Below are 15277 nucleotides of genomic sequence, written 5' to 3' on the forward strand. Positions count from 1 at the left end.
GAGATGACTTAAAGTATATGGAGGATGTGCATAGGTCAAATGCAAATACTACACTATGCTATAGAAGTGATTTGTGCATCTGTGGATATTCCAAGGTGGGGTGGTGGTGGTGGTGGTCCTGGAGCCAATCCTGTGAGCAAAGAATGATGAGGGACAACTATAAACCCTAGTTATTGGTCATTAGGGTTGTTTCTAGTTTTTCACTGTTATAAATAATGCTGTAATGACCATCTTTAAATATGGAGCTTACCCTCAATAAGAATTAGTTCCTAAGGATATTTTCTTAGGAGTTACTAGGCAAAAGGTTTGAATATTCTTAGGGTTCTATAGACATTTTGCAAATTATTTTCTCAAGGCTGGCAATGATTTGTATCCCTCACCTCCACTCCCCAACAATATAGGTAATTGTGATTTTTTTTAAAACAGTCCTGAAGAGACTTTCTTTTTTAACAAGCCAAAGTTGTATTTGTTTTCTTAAACAGGAAAATTATGTTAATATAAAACAAATAAAAACAGACAAAAATCAAAACACACAACACGCAAAAGCACAACACACAGGACCAGTGCAAACCCTTCCCAACCCACTGCCCTCAGGTTTTGAAACCTTTATTACAGATCCCCGAAGATTAGTCTGTGTTGGAGGGTCACAGTATTGAATCAGAAAAATAAGAAACAAGACACTTTTAAAAAGGTCTGTACACAGGTAGTAGAAGGGCGGGATGGGGAACATACACTTCTTCACTCCAACATCAAATACACAAGGCCGAAGTTTCAGTGATTACCACAGATTTCTAGAACACTACCATGTATGCTAGTCCCTGGCCCACTTTTTAAAGTTGCTCTTAAAAAGGATTAAAAGTGCACGGACACTTTCATAAGGCACGGACAGATTGTTGTACAAGTCACCTCTTTAGACGGTGAGACAATTAGACACGGAGAGAGGCCGCGTGTTCCTGAGCCAGAGCCTCTCTGCCAGAACCGGGGCAGAGACCAGAGTGAGCGGCGGAAGGAGACTGCCTCTCATTTGCCAACTTTGTGCACTCCTATTCTGGAAATGTCGGGGTTCCCTGAACACTTGGGGATTGATCTCTAGCCACCAGTCCCAAGGCCTGAAAGTAGCAGGTAGCTCTCTCCCCACATCTCCCTCCCTGGCAAGGCCTGAGGGCCATCATCAGTTGGTGGGGCTCTTAACAGTTCTGCCAAAGGCCATTTCAGCAGGAAGTTTGCTGACTGCAAGGTGTCTGGCATTCCTAATGCAGAGAAGGGTTTCTGAAGTGTGCGGGGGTCTCTGGGTCTGGAAAGCAGTTGTGTGCTAAGACAGACCCCCAAGGCAACAGAACAGCCAAGAGAACCCTCGAACTCTGCCCCAAATGTCTCATGATGTCCTTCCCTCACTTGGGCCTCCTCGCACTCCACAGGTAATAGATGCTTAGCACATGTTCACTGAATGACTCTGCGTGCATGTGTACATGATGTTTTACCAAATCCTTGAACACTCATAACCGGATCTCTGGACTGCTCAGGAAACCTTTAATGAACACCTACTATGTGCCATCACAGGACCCAGCACTGGACAGGTCAAATACAAGTCTGCAAATCTGTCCACCTCCTGCTCTGTGCCATGCGCTGCCTGCAGGTTCGTCTTTAGACCCAGTTCCCGTCCCTATCTACAGAACACAGGCCCTGCTGACCAGGAATTGTGGATGGCTGAAAAAGTCTTGTTACACTTCAGGGAGCAGCTGCCCCAGGTAGCTAAATCCCAGGAGACTCCCAGTTCTAAGAATGGGCTAGACAAAGGAGTTTATCTTGACTTGGAAACAGCCAGATTTCTCTGGTGGCACCAGATCCCAACAAAGGGGGCATTTTCCGGTCTCCCCTCCCCTCCCAGGGGGCCCTGCTTTAAGAGGGTGGTGGTCACAGGGCCCAGGAAGGTGAATGGGACATGGCTCTCCCCCAGGTTGCCCCAGACGGGTGCCCGCATGTACTAGGAAGAGGCCAGGAGAAGGTGGCAGTGGGCAGATGAGCCTGAAAGAAAGGACATGGGTCTTCCCAGGCTTCGGGTGGCCAAGAGGCGTCAGTCTGGGGCTGGAACCCTCACACAGGAGCACGTGCCCGGCTCTCTCCAGGGGCTGCCCAGGCGAGCCTGAAGGAAGAAAACTCAAGCAATTTCTTGAGCTTTCTGGACCTGGGGAGAGGCAGTGGAGAGTGTGGGATTCAGCACCAGGCACCACCAGGCTTGAAGCCCAGTCCTGCCACCTCCTGCTTCACTTCATGGTCCTCAGTTTTCTCACCTGCCAAATGGAGTAATAGCAGATCCCACTGATTCTAAAGAACACAGCTTTTCTATGTAACTTGTCTGAATAAAATGAATTGTATAGCTGTGGCACCTTAGAGTTAAAATTGGCAGTGTTTTTCCCTTAGTGGCACACAGAACGGTGTGTTTTATAACCGGTGGTGTCTTCAGTGTGGTAGTGAAGACCTGCCTCGCAGGATTGGCATGGGGACACACCTCCCCAGTGCCATGCAGGGCACACAGGGCTGCCAAATAAAGGACCATGATTCCCGTCTCTTTCCTCCTGCCCCTTCTCCAGACAGAACCTAGAGGGCAGTGTGGGCAGCTTCTCTGCAGTGCTGAATATATCGGTTTAGAGGAAACGTCTAAACACCCCTTTAACTCCTCTTGGAAATGGGGATGCTACTAACAGCGGCTGCAGAGCGAGTTCTCCAGGCCACGAGCTCCCTCCTTCCCAGGTGACAAGTCGCCAGGCACACGTCCTGGCCCGCCCTGGGTCCAGGCCCCGGGCCGCTGGATTCCTGGCCACGGCTGCACTGAGCCAGGCTGGAACCCGAGGTGACAGGAGGGAGGCGCTGGCTGCAGAGACTCCCGGGGCTCCTGACTGAGGCTCAATCCAGGCGGGGGAGCTGCTGCCTGGAGAACACCAGCCCGGGGGGGTGATGAGCCCTCTCCTGGGGCCTGTGCATGGCCTTGCCCACACCCAATACGAGGGGGAAAAACTCAGCTGACCAAATTCAGCTGGGCACTGAGCACTGCCTAGATTTGCAAACTCTTAATTTGGCAAATGGTGGAGTGTCAGTTGCTCGCCTGAAGGTTCTGCTATGAAATTAAAATCTGGGTGTAGTTCCCAAGTTCACAAGGGGGGAAAAAAACCAATCAGGGATTCCTGCAGGGGCAAGAGGAGGGTTTCTGAAGCTGAGAGCAGGTCAGAAGAGCGAAGAAGCAGATAGTCCAAGACCCGGAGCACCACAAGGGCATGGACTGACTGGCCTTATGAGACTTGATCTACAGAAGGGGCCTCCAGACACCCAGCAAAATGTGTTAGATGAATGCATAAACTCTGAATGTCCTCCTTTCCTTGTCTTCCTCAACAGATGAGCAGATTAGGAACTGGAATAAAAATACCTGCTTTTCACAAGGTGTCTTGGACTTTGTAGAATGTTGTGCTGGTCCTCCCAAGAGCTCCGGCGTGGGCAGGTGCTAGGCTTCTTCTTAGACAGACCGGGAAGTGGGAAACAGAGGCTCGGGGCCCTCTCAAGACACAGCACAAGACAGGGAAGAGGTGGGGCCCAGACGGGAACTGCAGGCCTGCCAACGATCTGGGAGTCTGCAGAGATGGGCCCGGGCAGGGGTGAGGGGGTAAGGGAGGGGAAGCAGGGCCAGGGACCTAGAAAACGCCCAGCAAATTGCCCTGGGGAGGGGGAGAGTCACAAGGTCAGCATTTTCAGAGAGTGTCTCAGTTTCTAGCTAACATCCTAACGATCAGGTAACATCTCAGTAATCAGCAGGGGAAGATGAGCTGAGAATCAGAACAAAGATGGTGGCAAAGCCACGCTTCCGCCCTCTACTTGGCAGCAGGTCACCTTGGTGATGCTCACAGCTGCTGGCGAATGCCAGGCCTAGCATTTCAGCAGGAAAACTGGAGAGCTGAGGAGTGGCTCTTTCCAACCCCAGGGGGTTCTCTGGCATCTAGGATTCTTTCCCTCCCCCAGGAAAAGGGGACCTGTTGTTTTATTTTCTTGGAGATGGTGAGGGTGGTACAGACTGAAAGCATTTACGGATGGAGTCAAGGGGTGTAGCACTTATTATTAGGTGGTCTGGGGGCGAAGGGGTGACAAGGCTTCTAGAGGGGACACCACCCAGAGCTCTGGCCCAAGCACCCTCAGAACTGCTCTCCGAGACTGAGAGACTGAGTTAGATACTAAAAAAGCAAATTGTTCTTTTAGGTTCTCCACCCACCTACCCCCCACCCCCACCCCGGAGGAGTCGCCGCTTTGGAGCTGTAAACAATGAGCTATTTTTTCCTCGCCTTAGAAAATCTGACTGTCCCTTTCCTATACCATCCGTGGGAGTTCTGTTTAGGTGCAGGTTCCATATATTCAAAACCAGCTGACGTCATAGCCTCAGAAAGTGAACAGCTTCTTGTCCCGCTGCCGTCTGGGCTCCAGATTGCACATTCCTTAGTGTTAAATAACCTCCTAGAGCCTGGATCCCTGGATAAATACCAATGGGTTTCTCTCAGTCATTCTCAGCCCACCCCCTCTTGCACACACACTCAACCAACGCCAGCAGAAGGCATTGCACAGGACAGGCTCCCAGCTGAGATCACCGGGGGCGGCCTTTTGGGGGCGCAGCACTTTCAGGCCAGAAGCAACCCTCACTTGGACTCGGGCCCCCGGGGGCCTCATCTCCACGACTGTCACGCCGTGCCCACCAATGCAGGGTGGCGGGCGAGATGGCAGGGCCCTTGGGCTCCCTGGCGGCTATGGTGGGTGCCTGGCCCAGGGGGGTGGGCTTCAGAAAGCTGACCTTGCTCTGGTCAAGGCCCGTGGGCGGGCCAGGCTACGGCCTGTAGATCTTAATGACGTCCTTGATGGGCCGCCGGCAGATGGGGCAGCAGGCCCGGGCCTGCCTCTTGAGCCGCAGGCCGCAGCCGTGGCACAGGCACATGTGTCCGCACGTGTAGATGACCGTGTCCACCTCGCCGTCGAAGCACACTGTGCACTCGCTGTTCTTGCTGCCCGCCAGCTCGGGCGGGGAGAACACGGGCGACACGGGCGGGCTCAGCGGGGAGCTGGGTGCCGTCACTGCGAAAGGGAGAGCAGGCAGACCTCAACTCGTGGTTCCCAGTGGGGCTCTGCCGGGCAACCCCAGGAGGGCAGAGCCTCTGCGGCAGAACCCATGGGGGGACAACTCTGGGAGACACGGATTTCAGTTTTTCTTCCGGGTTTTGCCCCTTTTCCTATGCTCCTCCCCCAAGCAGCAAGCACCGTTATCACCCTTTGGAATGCCACATCCAGGTGTTCCTCCTCCCTCCAGGAGAGGGTGCGGGGGTGGGGGCAAGGTCGGGAAGGGCTGACAGCCACCAGTGCAGCCCATCTCCCTGCACCCCCAGGCTCCACACGTCCTTACCCAGGGATGACTCAGATGCTGAGGAGGACTGGTTGACACTGAAGGCCATGTCGGAGTCGCTGTCGTCCTGGGAGCCACTGAGGGACCCTGACGGGGATGTGGTCGCAGGGCTGGACTGCAGGGTTCCTGAGACCAAAGAGACTCCATCAGAGACATGGGAGGTGGGCTCTGCTCTGCTGGTCCCTGGCTCTTCACTGCTTTGCACCTTCACTTCCTCATGGATCTAATGGAGGACAAGAGCTACTGCGTAGGATTCTGCTAAGAACTGATGGCATCGTACAAGTGGGGTAGCCATTTGGTCTGTGTCGGCCTGACCTCCATTCTTGTTTCAGAAACAGCACTGGAATTTTGTTGGAGGTACTACTTCACCCTCATGCACACGATCCAGGCCAAGACAATAAGAAAGAACTACCCTTGGTCTCAATGGTGGTTCAGGGAAAGTAAAAGTGAAAGTCGATCAGCCATGTCTGACTCTTTGCGACCCCATGGACTATAGCCTGCCAGGTTTCTCTGTCCATGGAATTCTCCAGGCCAGATTACTGGAGTGAGTTGCCGTTCCCTTCTCTAGGGAATCTTCTCAACCCAGGGATCGAACCAGATCTCCCGCATTACAGGTGGATTCTTTATCATTTGAGCCACCAGGGAAGCCCAAGAATACTAGAGTAGGTAGCCTATCCCTTCTCCAGCAGATTTTCCCGACCTGGGAATTGAACCGGGGTCCCCTGGAGAAGGAAATGGCAACCCACTCTAGTATTCTTGCCTGAAGAATCCCATGGACAGAGGAGCCTGGTGGGCTACAGTCCATGGGGTCGCAAAGGGTCGGACACGACTGAGCGACTTCAGTTTCACTTTCACTTTCTCCAGCATTGCAGGTGGATTCTTTACCAGTGAAGTGCACCTAACTCAAGCAAGGCCTGCAAGCCCAGATTCTGTGATTTTCACTAGCACCACTAGGAAAGAAGGGACCCATTCCATCGAGAGAAAAGCCTGGTGCTGTAAGGTGTGCCTGAGAGTGAAGCCAACACAGAGGAAAGTAGAGCTTTGAGATGGAAAGAGAAGTAGAATCCTGATGACATACTTTCAACACCTAGATCCAGCTGTTCCTGAATCCATCCAATACACTCCCAGACTTCTACGGTATGTGGGTACTCCCCAAATGCCTTTTGCTTAGGGCACTGTGAGTGGGGTTTTGTTACTTGCAACTAGAAGACTCCTGACTAGTGTTCAACATGGATGGGTTTTCTTCCCTGAACTGTTGGTTCAGGAAATGATGGTTATTTCTGATGTGAAGAGACACGACCCGTCCTATGCCCTACTAGAGGACTGACGGACAGATTACAGCACCAGGGCTGCTGTCAGATAGGGATCAGGAGCGCAAGTCTCTGGCCTCCAAATGCTGTTCTATCTTCTCCTCCTGCCTACTCAAAGGCTCATCCTGGTTCTCCTATGGGTGCTGGGGAGGCGGAGAAGGACTCTAGGCTTAGTTCTTGCAAAGCCCCAGTGGGAATTCGGGCAACTTAGTTCAGGCTGAAATGATGACTATGTCTGATGGTCCCTTAAACAAACCCAAACCGACCAAATGACAACCACTGCCACCCTGTTCCTCCTCTGTCCTCAACTAAACAGCAAGTCACTGTCATTACTAATGCTACTTACTAAACATGCTGCATGTGGCAGGCACCTGCTAAAAGCATTGTATGCACCTCATCATTTCATCCTCACAGCCGCACCATGCAGGTCATCGCTCCCTTTCTACACTGAATGCATCTTCATGGATAATGATACTGGTTTTACAGGGGTATCAGGAGGATAAAACTGAATGACGTGACATATGAAGCATTCATTGTTTCTGTCATTGTTTGGACTTCCTAAAACTCAAAAACAGAGCTGTGCTCTCTGGAAGCCTTCCCTGACCACCAGCCCGGCTCCACCAAGCTGGAGAGAAGAGAAGCCCCTCTGCTGTAGCGAACATCACACCGTGCAAATCTCCATCTGGGTGCCCGAGAGGATTCGAGGAGGTCCAAGGTCTGTATCCAGTCCTCTGCCCTGCCCATCTTGGGAGCTCACGGATTGACCCATAGCTGGATGCGGGGTGCACTCCGTGTTTATGTGTGGCATGAATGAATGCAAAAATCAATCTCAAAACGTGGTGGTTCAAGCCTGCATCCTATTTTCTGTGGATGATGTTATTCTCATTTTCCTCTTTTAAATGTAGCTGTATTTTCTTTATCTCTGGCACGTAATATACTCTATATAATGTGAAAACATGCATATAATAAAACATAATAATGGGGGAAAAAAATTCCTAACACCAGCGGGTTACTTGGGTTGGTATGGACAGGGTGTGGTCCAGGGATGGGCATCCCCGGGGCCCTGGTTAAAAATGCATCTTCTGGGGGCCCACCCCTACTGAATCGGAAACTAAGTGGAGGCCAGACGGTTCTGCTGCGTGCTCAAGTCTGGGGGACTGCTGGCTGGGTTTCAGCGGCTGCTGGAGCTGACACCTATCCAGCGGGCGCCGGGTATTCCGGGGCGAGCCCCGCGCACGCGCAGTCGGGGGACTCACCGAGGAGGCGCAGCTGGCCGGCGGCGCCGCCGCGCACGGCGAAGAAAGCCCAGAGCGCCTGCGTGGTGTCGACGCACAGCAGGCGGCCGCGCGGGCGCCCGTTGACGCCCAAGAGCACGTCGCCGCCGGGCCGCAGCGTGAAGCTGAGCGCGTCGCCGCCGCTCGGCACCGGCCCGGCGCGCGCCACCACCCAGTACTCCTTGCGGTCGATGAGCGCGTCGGGGTCCGCGGGCAGCTCGGCAGGCCGGAGCCCGCCCGGATCGCACGACGTGATGCCAAAGGCCAGCGCGCCGGGGGCCGCCAGCCCCGGGCGGCCCACTTCCACGAAGAGGCTTTCGCCGGGCCGCAGTGGGCGCTCGGAGAAGACGAGGGTGCGGCCGCCGTCGGGGCGCGGCGCGCAGGCCACCTTGCGGTCGAGCGACAGGCTCACGTCGGGCCCGCGCGTCGCGTGGAAGCGCAGGTCGGCCTCGAGCAGCGCCGGCGACGACGAGGGCCGCTGGCGCTCGCGGGGCCCGCACGGGATGGCGGCGGCCGCGTGGTCGGCGGGGGGCGGGCCTGGGGCGCGGCCCAGCGCCAGGTGGCCCAGCTTGGCCACCACCTGGTTGTTCTCGAGCTCGTTGTTGTCGAAGTTGGCCGCGTCGTGGCTGCTGGGCGGCAGGCAGGCGCTGAATCGGGCCTGGCCGAGGCGCGCGGGCGTCAGCGTGTCGGCGAACCCGCTCTCTGCGCGAGGAGGGCAGAAGAAGGGCGGTGAGCGCGAGGGGAGCATGGCAGGCCGTGACCTCCCCGCGCCCCACCCCACCCGGCCCGCCCTTTATTTTTCTGATTCCTTCCTGGGTTTATTTGAGATCTCCCGGTGCGTAGAATTGGATTAAGCATCGCTCCGAGCGCTCTGGCATAATCGTATCTTTGGGATGTTCCGACTAGGCCCTTCCTCCCTTCTTCCTCCTCTTCCTCGCATCCCTCCATCCTTTCCTCTCCCTCCTTTCTCTCTTCTACTTTCCCCCTTTGCAGCTTCTTCCTCCTCCCCCCACCCGAGGATTTTGAAGATTTAAAGGGCGTTTCAGAATCTTTACTCTCTGCCTCCCCCAACGAGTACATAAGCTCCAAGGGAAGGAGCAAACCCTCGAGTTTGTGGCCTTCCTCTGTGACAGGGTGTTACTTTAAGCCCCTTTTCACAGATCATTTAGTCTCCTGCTACCTGTGAGGTGTGTACCGTTACCACCCACCATTCAGCAGAGAAGGAGCGGAGGCACATGGGCTAGGGAACATGACCAAGGTTGCCCAGCAACTAGGTGACAAAGTCAGGCCTGGACCCCGGGGCTGCCAGGTTCCATGCTGCCTCTGAAAGAAGGCCTGCCCTCCTCACTGCTGTGTCTGCAGCAGGGAGCACGATACCTGGGTGCTATTCGAACTTTTAATGTGTAAGGTTTCTGCAAGAAAGGGACTCATTTTATAGAATAGGAAACCAAGGGGGAGTTTTTTGAAAGTCACAGTGATGAAAATATTTTTTGAGTAACTTAGTAATATGAAAAAATGCTCTTGATCTTTATTAAGTAAAAAAGCAAATAAAAATAGTGTTTGTCATCCAGTTAATACAGGTCTTCATGCTTTGGTAGATTACTTGTTGATCATCTCCCCACCTACACTGTGGGTCCCTGGAGCGCAGCGTCTGTGACAGTCTATTTACCACCAAGTCTCAGGGCTTAGCAGAGTACTTGGCAGATGCCTTCATTATGATGTAGTATATTAGATGAGTAAGTGAATGAGGTCTCTGGAAGAGACTGACTGCCAGTCAATAACAGAGATATCAGGGAGAGAAAGAATTATTTTGAAATTGTTTTTGTGATTAAAAATATTCTTGTTAACAAGTAAATGAAGCAAGAAAAACTGTTTCTCAAACTTTTAAAACTGGACCACTCCAGCTAAGATTTTCTTAGCATTCTGTCATTTATATTAAGGGAAAAAATATTTCTTTCTCTTTAGCATTTCAAATATTATAACTGTGAACATGATTTTCAAAAAGCATGCCCAAACCCCTGGTGAGAGCCTCATATGTTATTCCCTACCCGGACTCCCTCCATCACCAACTCAGTGGACATGAGTTAGAGCAAACTCCGGGAGATGGTGACGGACAGGAAAGCCCAGTGTGCTGCAGTCCCTGGGGTCGCAAGGAGGCGGACGTGACTGAGGGACTGAACAGCTCCCTCCATATACAGGGCAGAGATTGCAAACTGGCCATCCAAGTTCTGGTGGTGGTTCACAGACCTGTCTGGCTGGCCTACTGGTGTTCTTCCTTGGTTTTGTTTTCTTAACTTGTTAATTTTGAAAACATAAATGCATACAATTGATTATACAAAACATAGATAATCATTGCTTTTTACCCAGATTGAACAGTTAGCATTCATGACCAATCTTGTTTCATTGATGCCCCCATCAGTTCTCCCTCCTATTATTATTTTGAAGTAAATCCTAGACGTGTCATTTTATCTTAAAAAATTTCAGTATGTCTATATCCAATTTAAAGACTTCTTGTCATATTGTGTGTGAGAATATGCTTTTTTCCCCAGTTTGTTTGAATGAAGATCCAAATAAAATCCACTCGTTGTCATTTGTCTCTTTTAAGCTATGGATGTCTCTTCTTTTTTCCCCTTCTGTTGGTTTGTTAAATAAGTCAACACTTTGTCTTTAAAAAAAAATTTTTTTTTTAATTAGTGGCTAGGACTTGTGAGTCAAGATATTTTACTTTAAACTGGATTTGCAGCCTCTTTTGGAAAGTCAGTTCTGGTAACGCAAGGGTCTGAATTCCAGCATGTCACCAATGGGTGAGAGCTTGCTCCCATTCCCCATGGCCCTAAGCTGGCCCCTTCACCCATCTCAGCTACTCGGTTGGGCTCTGTGAACATTTGAGTTTGTCTTGTGTTAGAGGATGCTTCCCCATAACATGAGGGAAGAAGAACGATTTCAGTTTGGTCCTTAGAAAAAGTATATATGTGTGCATGTGTCTGTATCTATCTGTCTATACTACTATATGTGCAGAGGAAATCAAGGTCTAGAAAACATAAAATGTTAATGGTTATTATTTCTCAGGTACGTAAGGTTATGAGGAATTCAGATTTTTCTGTATTTTCCAACTTTTCTACAGTAAACATGTATGCTACAAAGTTTTATCAAAACCTCCAATATTTTTAAAAATCAAGTTTTCAATTAATATTTAACAATGTGGGGAAATGCCTGTGATACTGAACAACAAAGAATACTAAACTGTATGATTTGGTTCTAATTAATATGGGATGCATGTGTTCATGGGATGCATAGGAACAAGAAACGAAATACATAGAAATTTGAGGGTGATTGTCTCGGGTGGAAATTTGCTTCTTAAGTGTTTTCAGATTTTCTCACTTTTCTTTAACGAACATATATTGATTTTCTGGGGCTTCCCTAGGGGCTGGTAAGAAAATCCACCTGTTAATGTAGGAGACATGGGTTCGATCCCTGGGTTGGGAAGATCCCCTGGAGAAGTAATTGGCAACCCACTCCAGTATTCTTGCCTGGGAAATCCCATGGACATCACAGTCACAAAAGAGTAGGACACGACTTAGTGACTAAAACCACAAAACAACTGATTTTGTAAAATCAGGGAAAAGCGAGTAAGAGCAGACGAACACAAGCAGTTGTTTTGAAAAGGCATTTAAGGCAAGGGGATGTTTTCGGGAGCCTCTTGGAGTAATGCATTTTCCCAGGGTTCCCTGCACCACAGGCATCTTGTGAGGCCGTGCCCAAAGCTCTTCCTCCTTGCCCCTAAGAGCGCCACAGAAGAGCCCGTTCTTCAGTAAGCACCCTAATTAAGGTCACGGCCTGGAGGTAGGTACACGTAGGTTCAAGTCTTGGCTTCAGCTCTTCCTGACAGGTGACTTGAGGTAAGTCACTTCACCTCTTGGAATCTCAACTTTCTCAGCTTAAAATGGAATAATGGTGATACCTGTCCTCCACACTCCTACCCATGTTGTTACAGAGATTAAATTAGATGCTTTTGTAGAGTCCAGCAAAGCATGGCACAAAGTAAGTGCTCAGAACATGTTAATTATCATTATTCCTTCAACATTTGTTAACAAAATGTATAGAGTGCTTGCCAGGTGCCAAGCAGTGTGCTGGACCCTGGGTGAAGAGAACGAGCTGGCACGGAGCTCCCACTCCAGTGGGAGGGACAGACGGTAATGAAGCATCTAACAGAAAACTAACTCCTCTTCCGAACTGTGATGAGTGCCACCATCACAGGTGAGAGCTGCCACCTCACAATGCTCTGAGAAATGGGAACATGCCAGTAGGGGATTCGGAGACTCTGAGAGGCAAGGTGAGTTACTCCAAGCCCCACAGCCAGGCAGTGGCAGAACTGGTATCCTATTGAGTGTATCAAAGGTCAGAAGTGGGGCCTGAGAATGGGTCAGAACAGCCCTCTTGGAGCCAAGACAAAGCCTGAGGGAATGGTGGCTGGGGGGTGGAGCGTGAGCATTCCAGAAGAAAGAACAGCATGTGTGAAGTCTGAGACAGTGAAAGCTTGGTATTTTTCCAGGCTAGCATTACAGAGTGTGTGATAGCACTTAACCTCGGACCTGGCACACAGTGGTCCCTCAGAAAGGCTGGGTCTCCTCGCTTTATACAGGGAGCCAATTGTTGCTGAGTGAGACAGGCCCAAGATGGCAGAGTGCTGGCTTACGCCTGACGCTTGAGAATCTACCTATGAAAGATTCTCTGTAGAGAATCAGACAGGTGGCTACAGGGAGAAATCCAGCCGCATCAAGAGACCACCAAGGAAGCTTATCAAAACTGCCTGGTTCTAACCTGTGACTCGACTCCAAACCCACTCTCTGGACCTGGTGAAAGTATATACAGCCATTTACTTGAGCATCAGTCAGAAGCAACCCCATGCATTCATCCTTAGCAGTCCTTACCACTATGCCATGCCGGCACATTTCACAGTGGGAGAACACAGGCTTTTCGAGGTAGAGTGTTACTCAAGGTCACCTAGCCAAGGGTGACAGAAATGGGATTCCATCTCAGGCTATGTGACTCGTAAGCCAGGCTCCTTATGACTAGGAACACTGCCCCCCAAATGGAGATATCCTTATTGTTCTTTGAGCTGCCCAGCACAGGGACTCAGTCCCAGGCCAAGTGGAGCTGTGGTCCCCAGGGGACCCGATTTCCCTGAGGAAGGGTCCAGTAAGCAGACCCTCCCTCCACGGTCGTCCACCAAGCACCCCCACACAGCGGTCCCAGGTGGGGCAGATGGAGGCTGGATTAGCTGGGATGGTGCCCTGACTTCCCACTCTCTCTGGGCCGCCTCCAGGCCTGCGTCTGGTCTGCGATGGAGGTCAGTTCCTCCCCTTCTTCCTGGCTTTCTCAGGTCAACCATGTCTGGGCCTGGCAGTGAAGCAGAATTTATGCCACAAGAGAAACCACCTTTCTGTGAAGATGAAAAAGAGGACTGGAAGAAGCAGAGACAAGGGGCCATCCCTCAGCCACTTCAGCATCTCAGGACTGCCGTGGGGTGTGTCCTGGAGGCAGAAGTGACAGAACATTCTGACAGAATGGATGCCGGGTGAGAAATCAAGCATGACTCTTGAATTTTGGACTAGCTCACCAAGTGGGTGGTGCCATCCACTGTGAGGGCTGTCTGAATGTGTTCCGTGTGGGAAGCCTCTTCAGACGCCAGGAGGAGATGTGAGTAGGCAGAGTAAGTCTGGAGTTCAAGGGTGGTGTTAGGGCTGGGAATATGGATTTGGGAGCCAGCAGCTTAGACATGGGATTCAAGGGTCAGTGACAAGCTCAGATCATCTGGAGAAAGGGGATATAAAAAGAAATACTTTGTTGATAAAGGTCTGTCTAGTCAAAACTATGGTTTTTCCAGTAGTCATGTATGGATGTGAGAGTTGGACCATAAAGAAAGCTGAGTGCCTAAGAATTGATGCTTTTGAACTGCGGTGTTGGAGAAGACTCACAGAGTCCCCTGGATTGCAAGGAGATCAAACCAGTCAATCCTAAAGGAAATCAGTCCTGAATGTTCATTGGAAGGACTGATGCTAAAGCTGAAACCAATACTTTGGCCATATGATGCAAAGAACTGACTCATTGGAAAAGACCCCGATGCTGGGAAAGATTGAAGGCGGGAGAAGGGGACAACAGAGGTTGAGATGGTTGGATAGCATCACCAACTCAATGGACATGAGTTTGGGTGAACTCCAGCAGTTGGTGATGGAAGGGAAGCCTGGTGTGCTGCAGTCCATGGGGTTGCAAAGAGTTGGACACAACTAATAGACTAAACTGAACTGAAAAAGAAATGGCCTTGCCTCAGCTGTTAAATTCTACAGTTGTCTATGCACTTTTCTCCATGCATATTTAAGGTGATGACTTAATAGTAAGAAGGAAAGAGAACGAGAGGGCCTAGGACAGAATCCTGGAGCTTTCAGCATGTGGAACCAGGCAGGGAGGAGCGGCCCAGGAGGTGGAAGGAGATCCAGGAGCTTTGGAGGCCTGGGGCCAGACGCAGGCTGGCGAGGCGGGACAGGTCACCTGGAGCAGGAGCGAGGCCTGGCGAGAGAATGGGGACGACCGCTCTGGGCTCGGCAGCATGAGGCCGAGGCCCACTGAGCGCGGGGACGGCTCTGCTGCAGCCAGATTTTGGTGCACGAGGGAGAGATTTCATAAGGTGGGAGCGAGAAGGGTTTCTGGTGGTCCGCAAGCACTGGCTGCCTGTGTGTGACCGAGGCGGCTGGGACCACCTTTCTTCATAGCACCCGAGGGTGCTGTGAGCCAGGAGACGAAGCTGAAGGGCTCACACTGACCGAGATGGGGCACGGGGTGAGTCAGGCCAGGCTGGATCAGTGATGACTACATGGGTAACTGGTAGAGATCAAGTGTTGATCCTCCTCAGGATCCATCCATTGCTGCACATACTACAAAGCCTCGGGAATATAGGCAGGTGTCTTTGGTTTAACTTCAAGAGAAAGTCGTCTTGGCAGAACCTAAAAATTACAGGCACACCAGGCTACGGACCCACCATTTCTTGTCTCCCTCAGCTCCTAGGCAGGTTCAGTTTTACCTGCAACTGCAGTCCTGGGCCAGTGCAGAAACAGCAGAAACTGTGGAAGCACCGCCATATGCAGTGCAGAACAAACATGGTAGAAAAGGGGTTTGGGGCTTCTCTCTTCCCCAGTTCTTAATTTGCCAGCTATACTTTCTATTGTTTGAATAGTAATTATGAGAAATCAGAGGGTGGTGTAAAGGTG

The 15277-nt window shown here is 51.1% G+C and overlaps 1 protein-coding gene across 1 annotated transcript in view; it reads right to left on the reverse strand.

Annotated features, from left to right (window-relative positions):
- Window positions 1–438: 438 nt before the first annotated feature.
- NEURL1B (neuralized E3 ubiquitin protein ligase 1B) overlaps window positions 439–15277 on the reverse strand; it is a 44520-nt gene continuing 29681 nt past the window's right edge. Inside the window, exons 3-5 of the mRNA XM_020870260.2 lie at window positions 7995–8714; window positions 5429–5554; window positions 439–5103 (exon numbers count right to left, since the gene is read on the reverse strand). Coding sequence (XP_020725919.1) covers window positions 4859–5103; window positions 5429–5554; window positions 7995–8714 — 1091 coding nt within the window. The 3' untranslated portion in view covers window positions 439–4858. The remainder of the gene's footprint in view (window positions 5104–5428; window positions 5555–7994; window positions 8715–15277) is intronic.

This window comes from Odocoileus virginianus, chromosome 14, assembly GCF_023699985.2.
Source record: "Odocoileus virginianus isolate 20LAN1187 ecotype Illinois chromosome 14, Ovbor_1.2, whole genome shotgun sequence".
Lineage (NCBI taxonomy): Eukaryota > Metazoa > Chordata > Mammalia > Artiodactyla > Cervidae > Odocoileus > Odocoileus virginianus.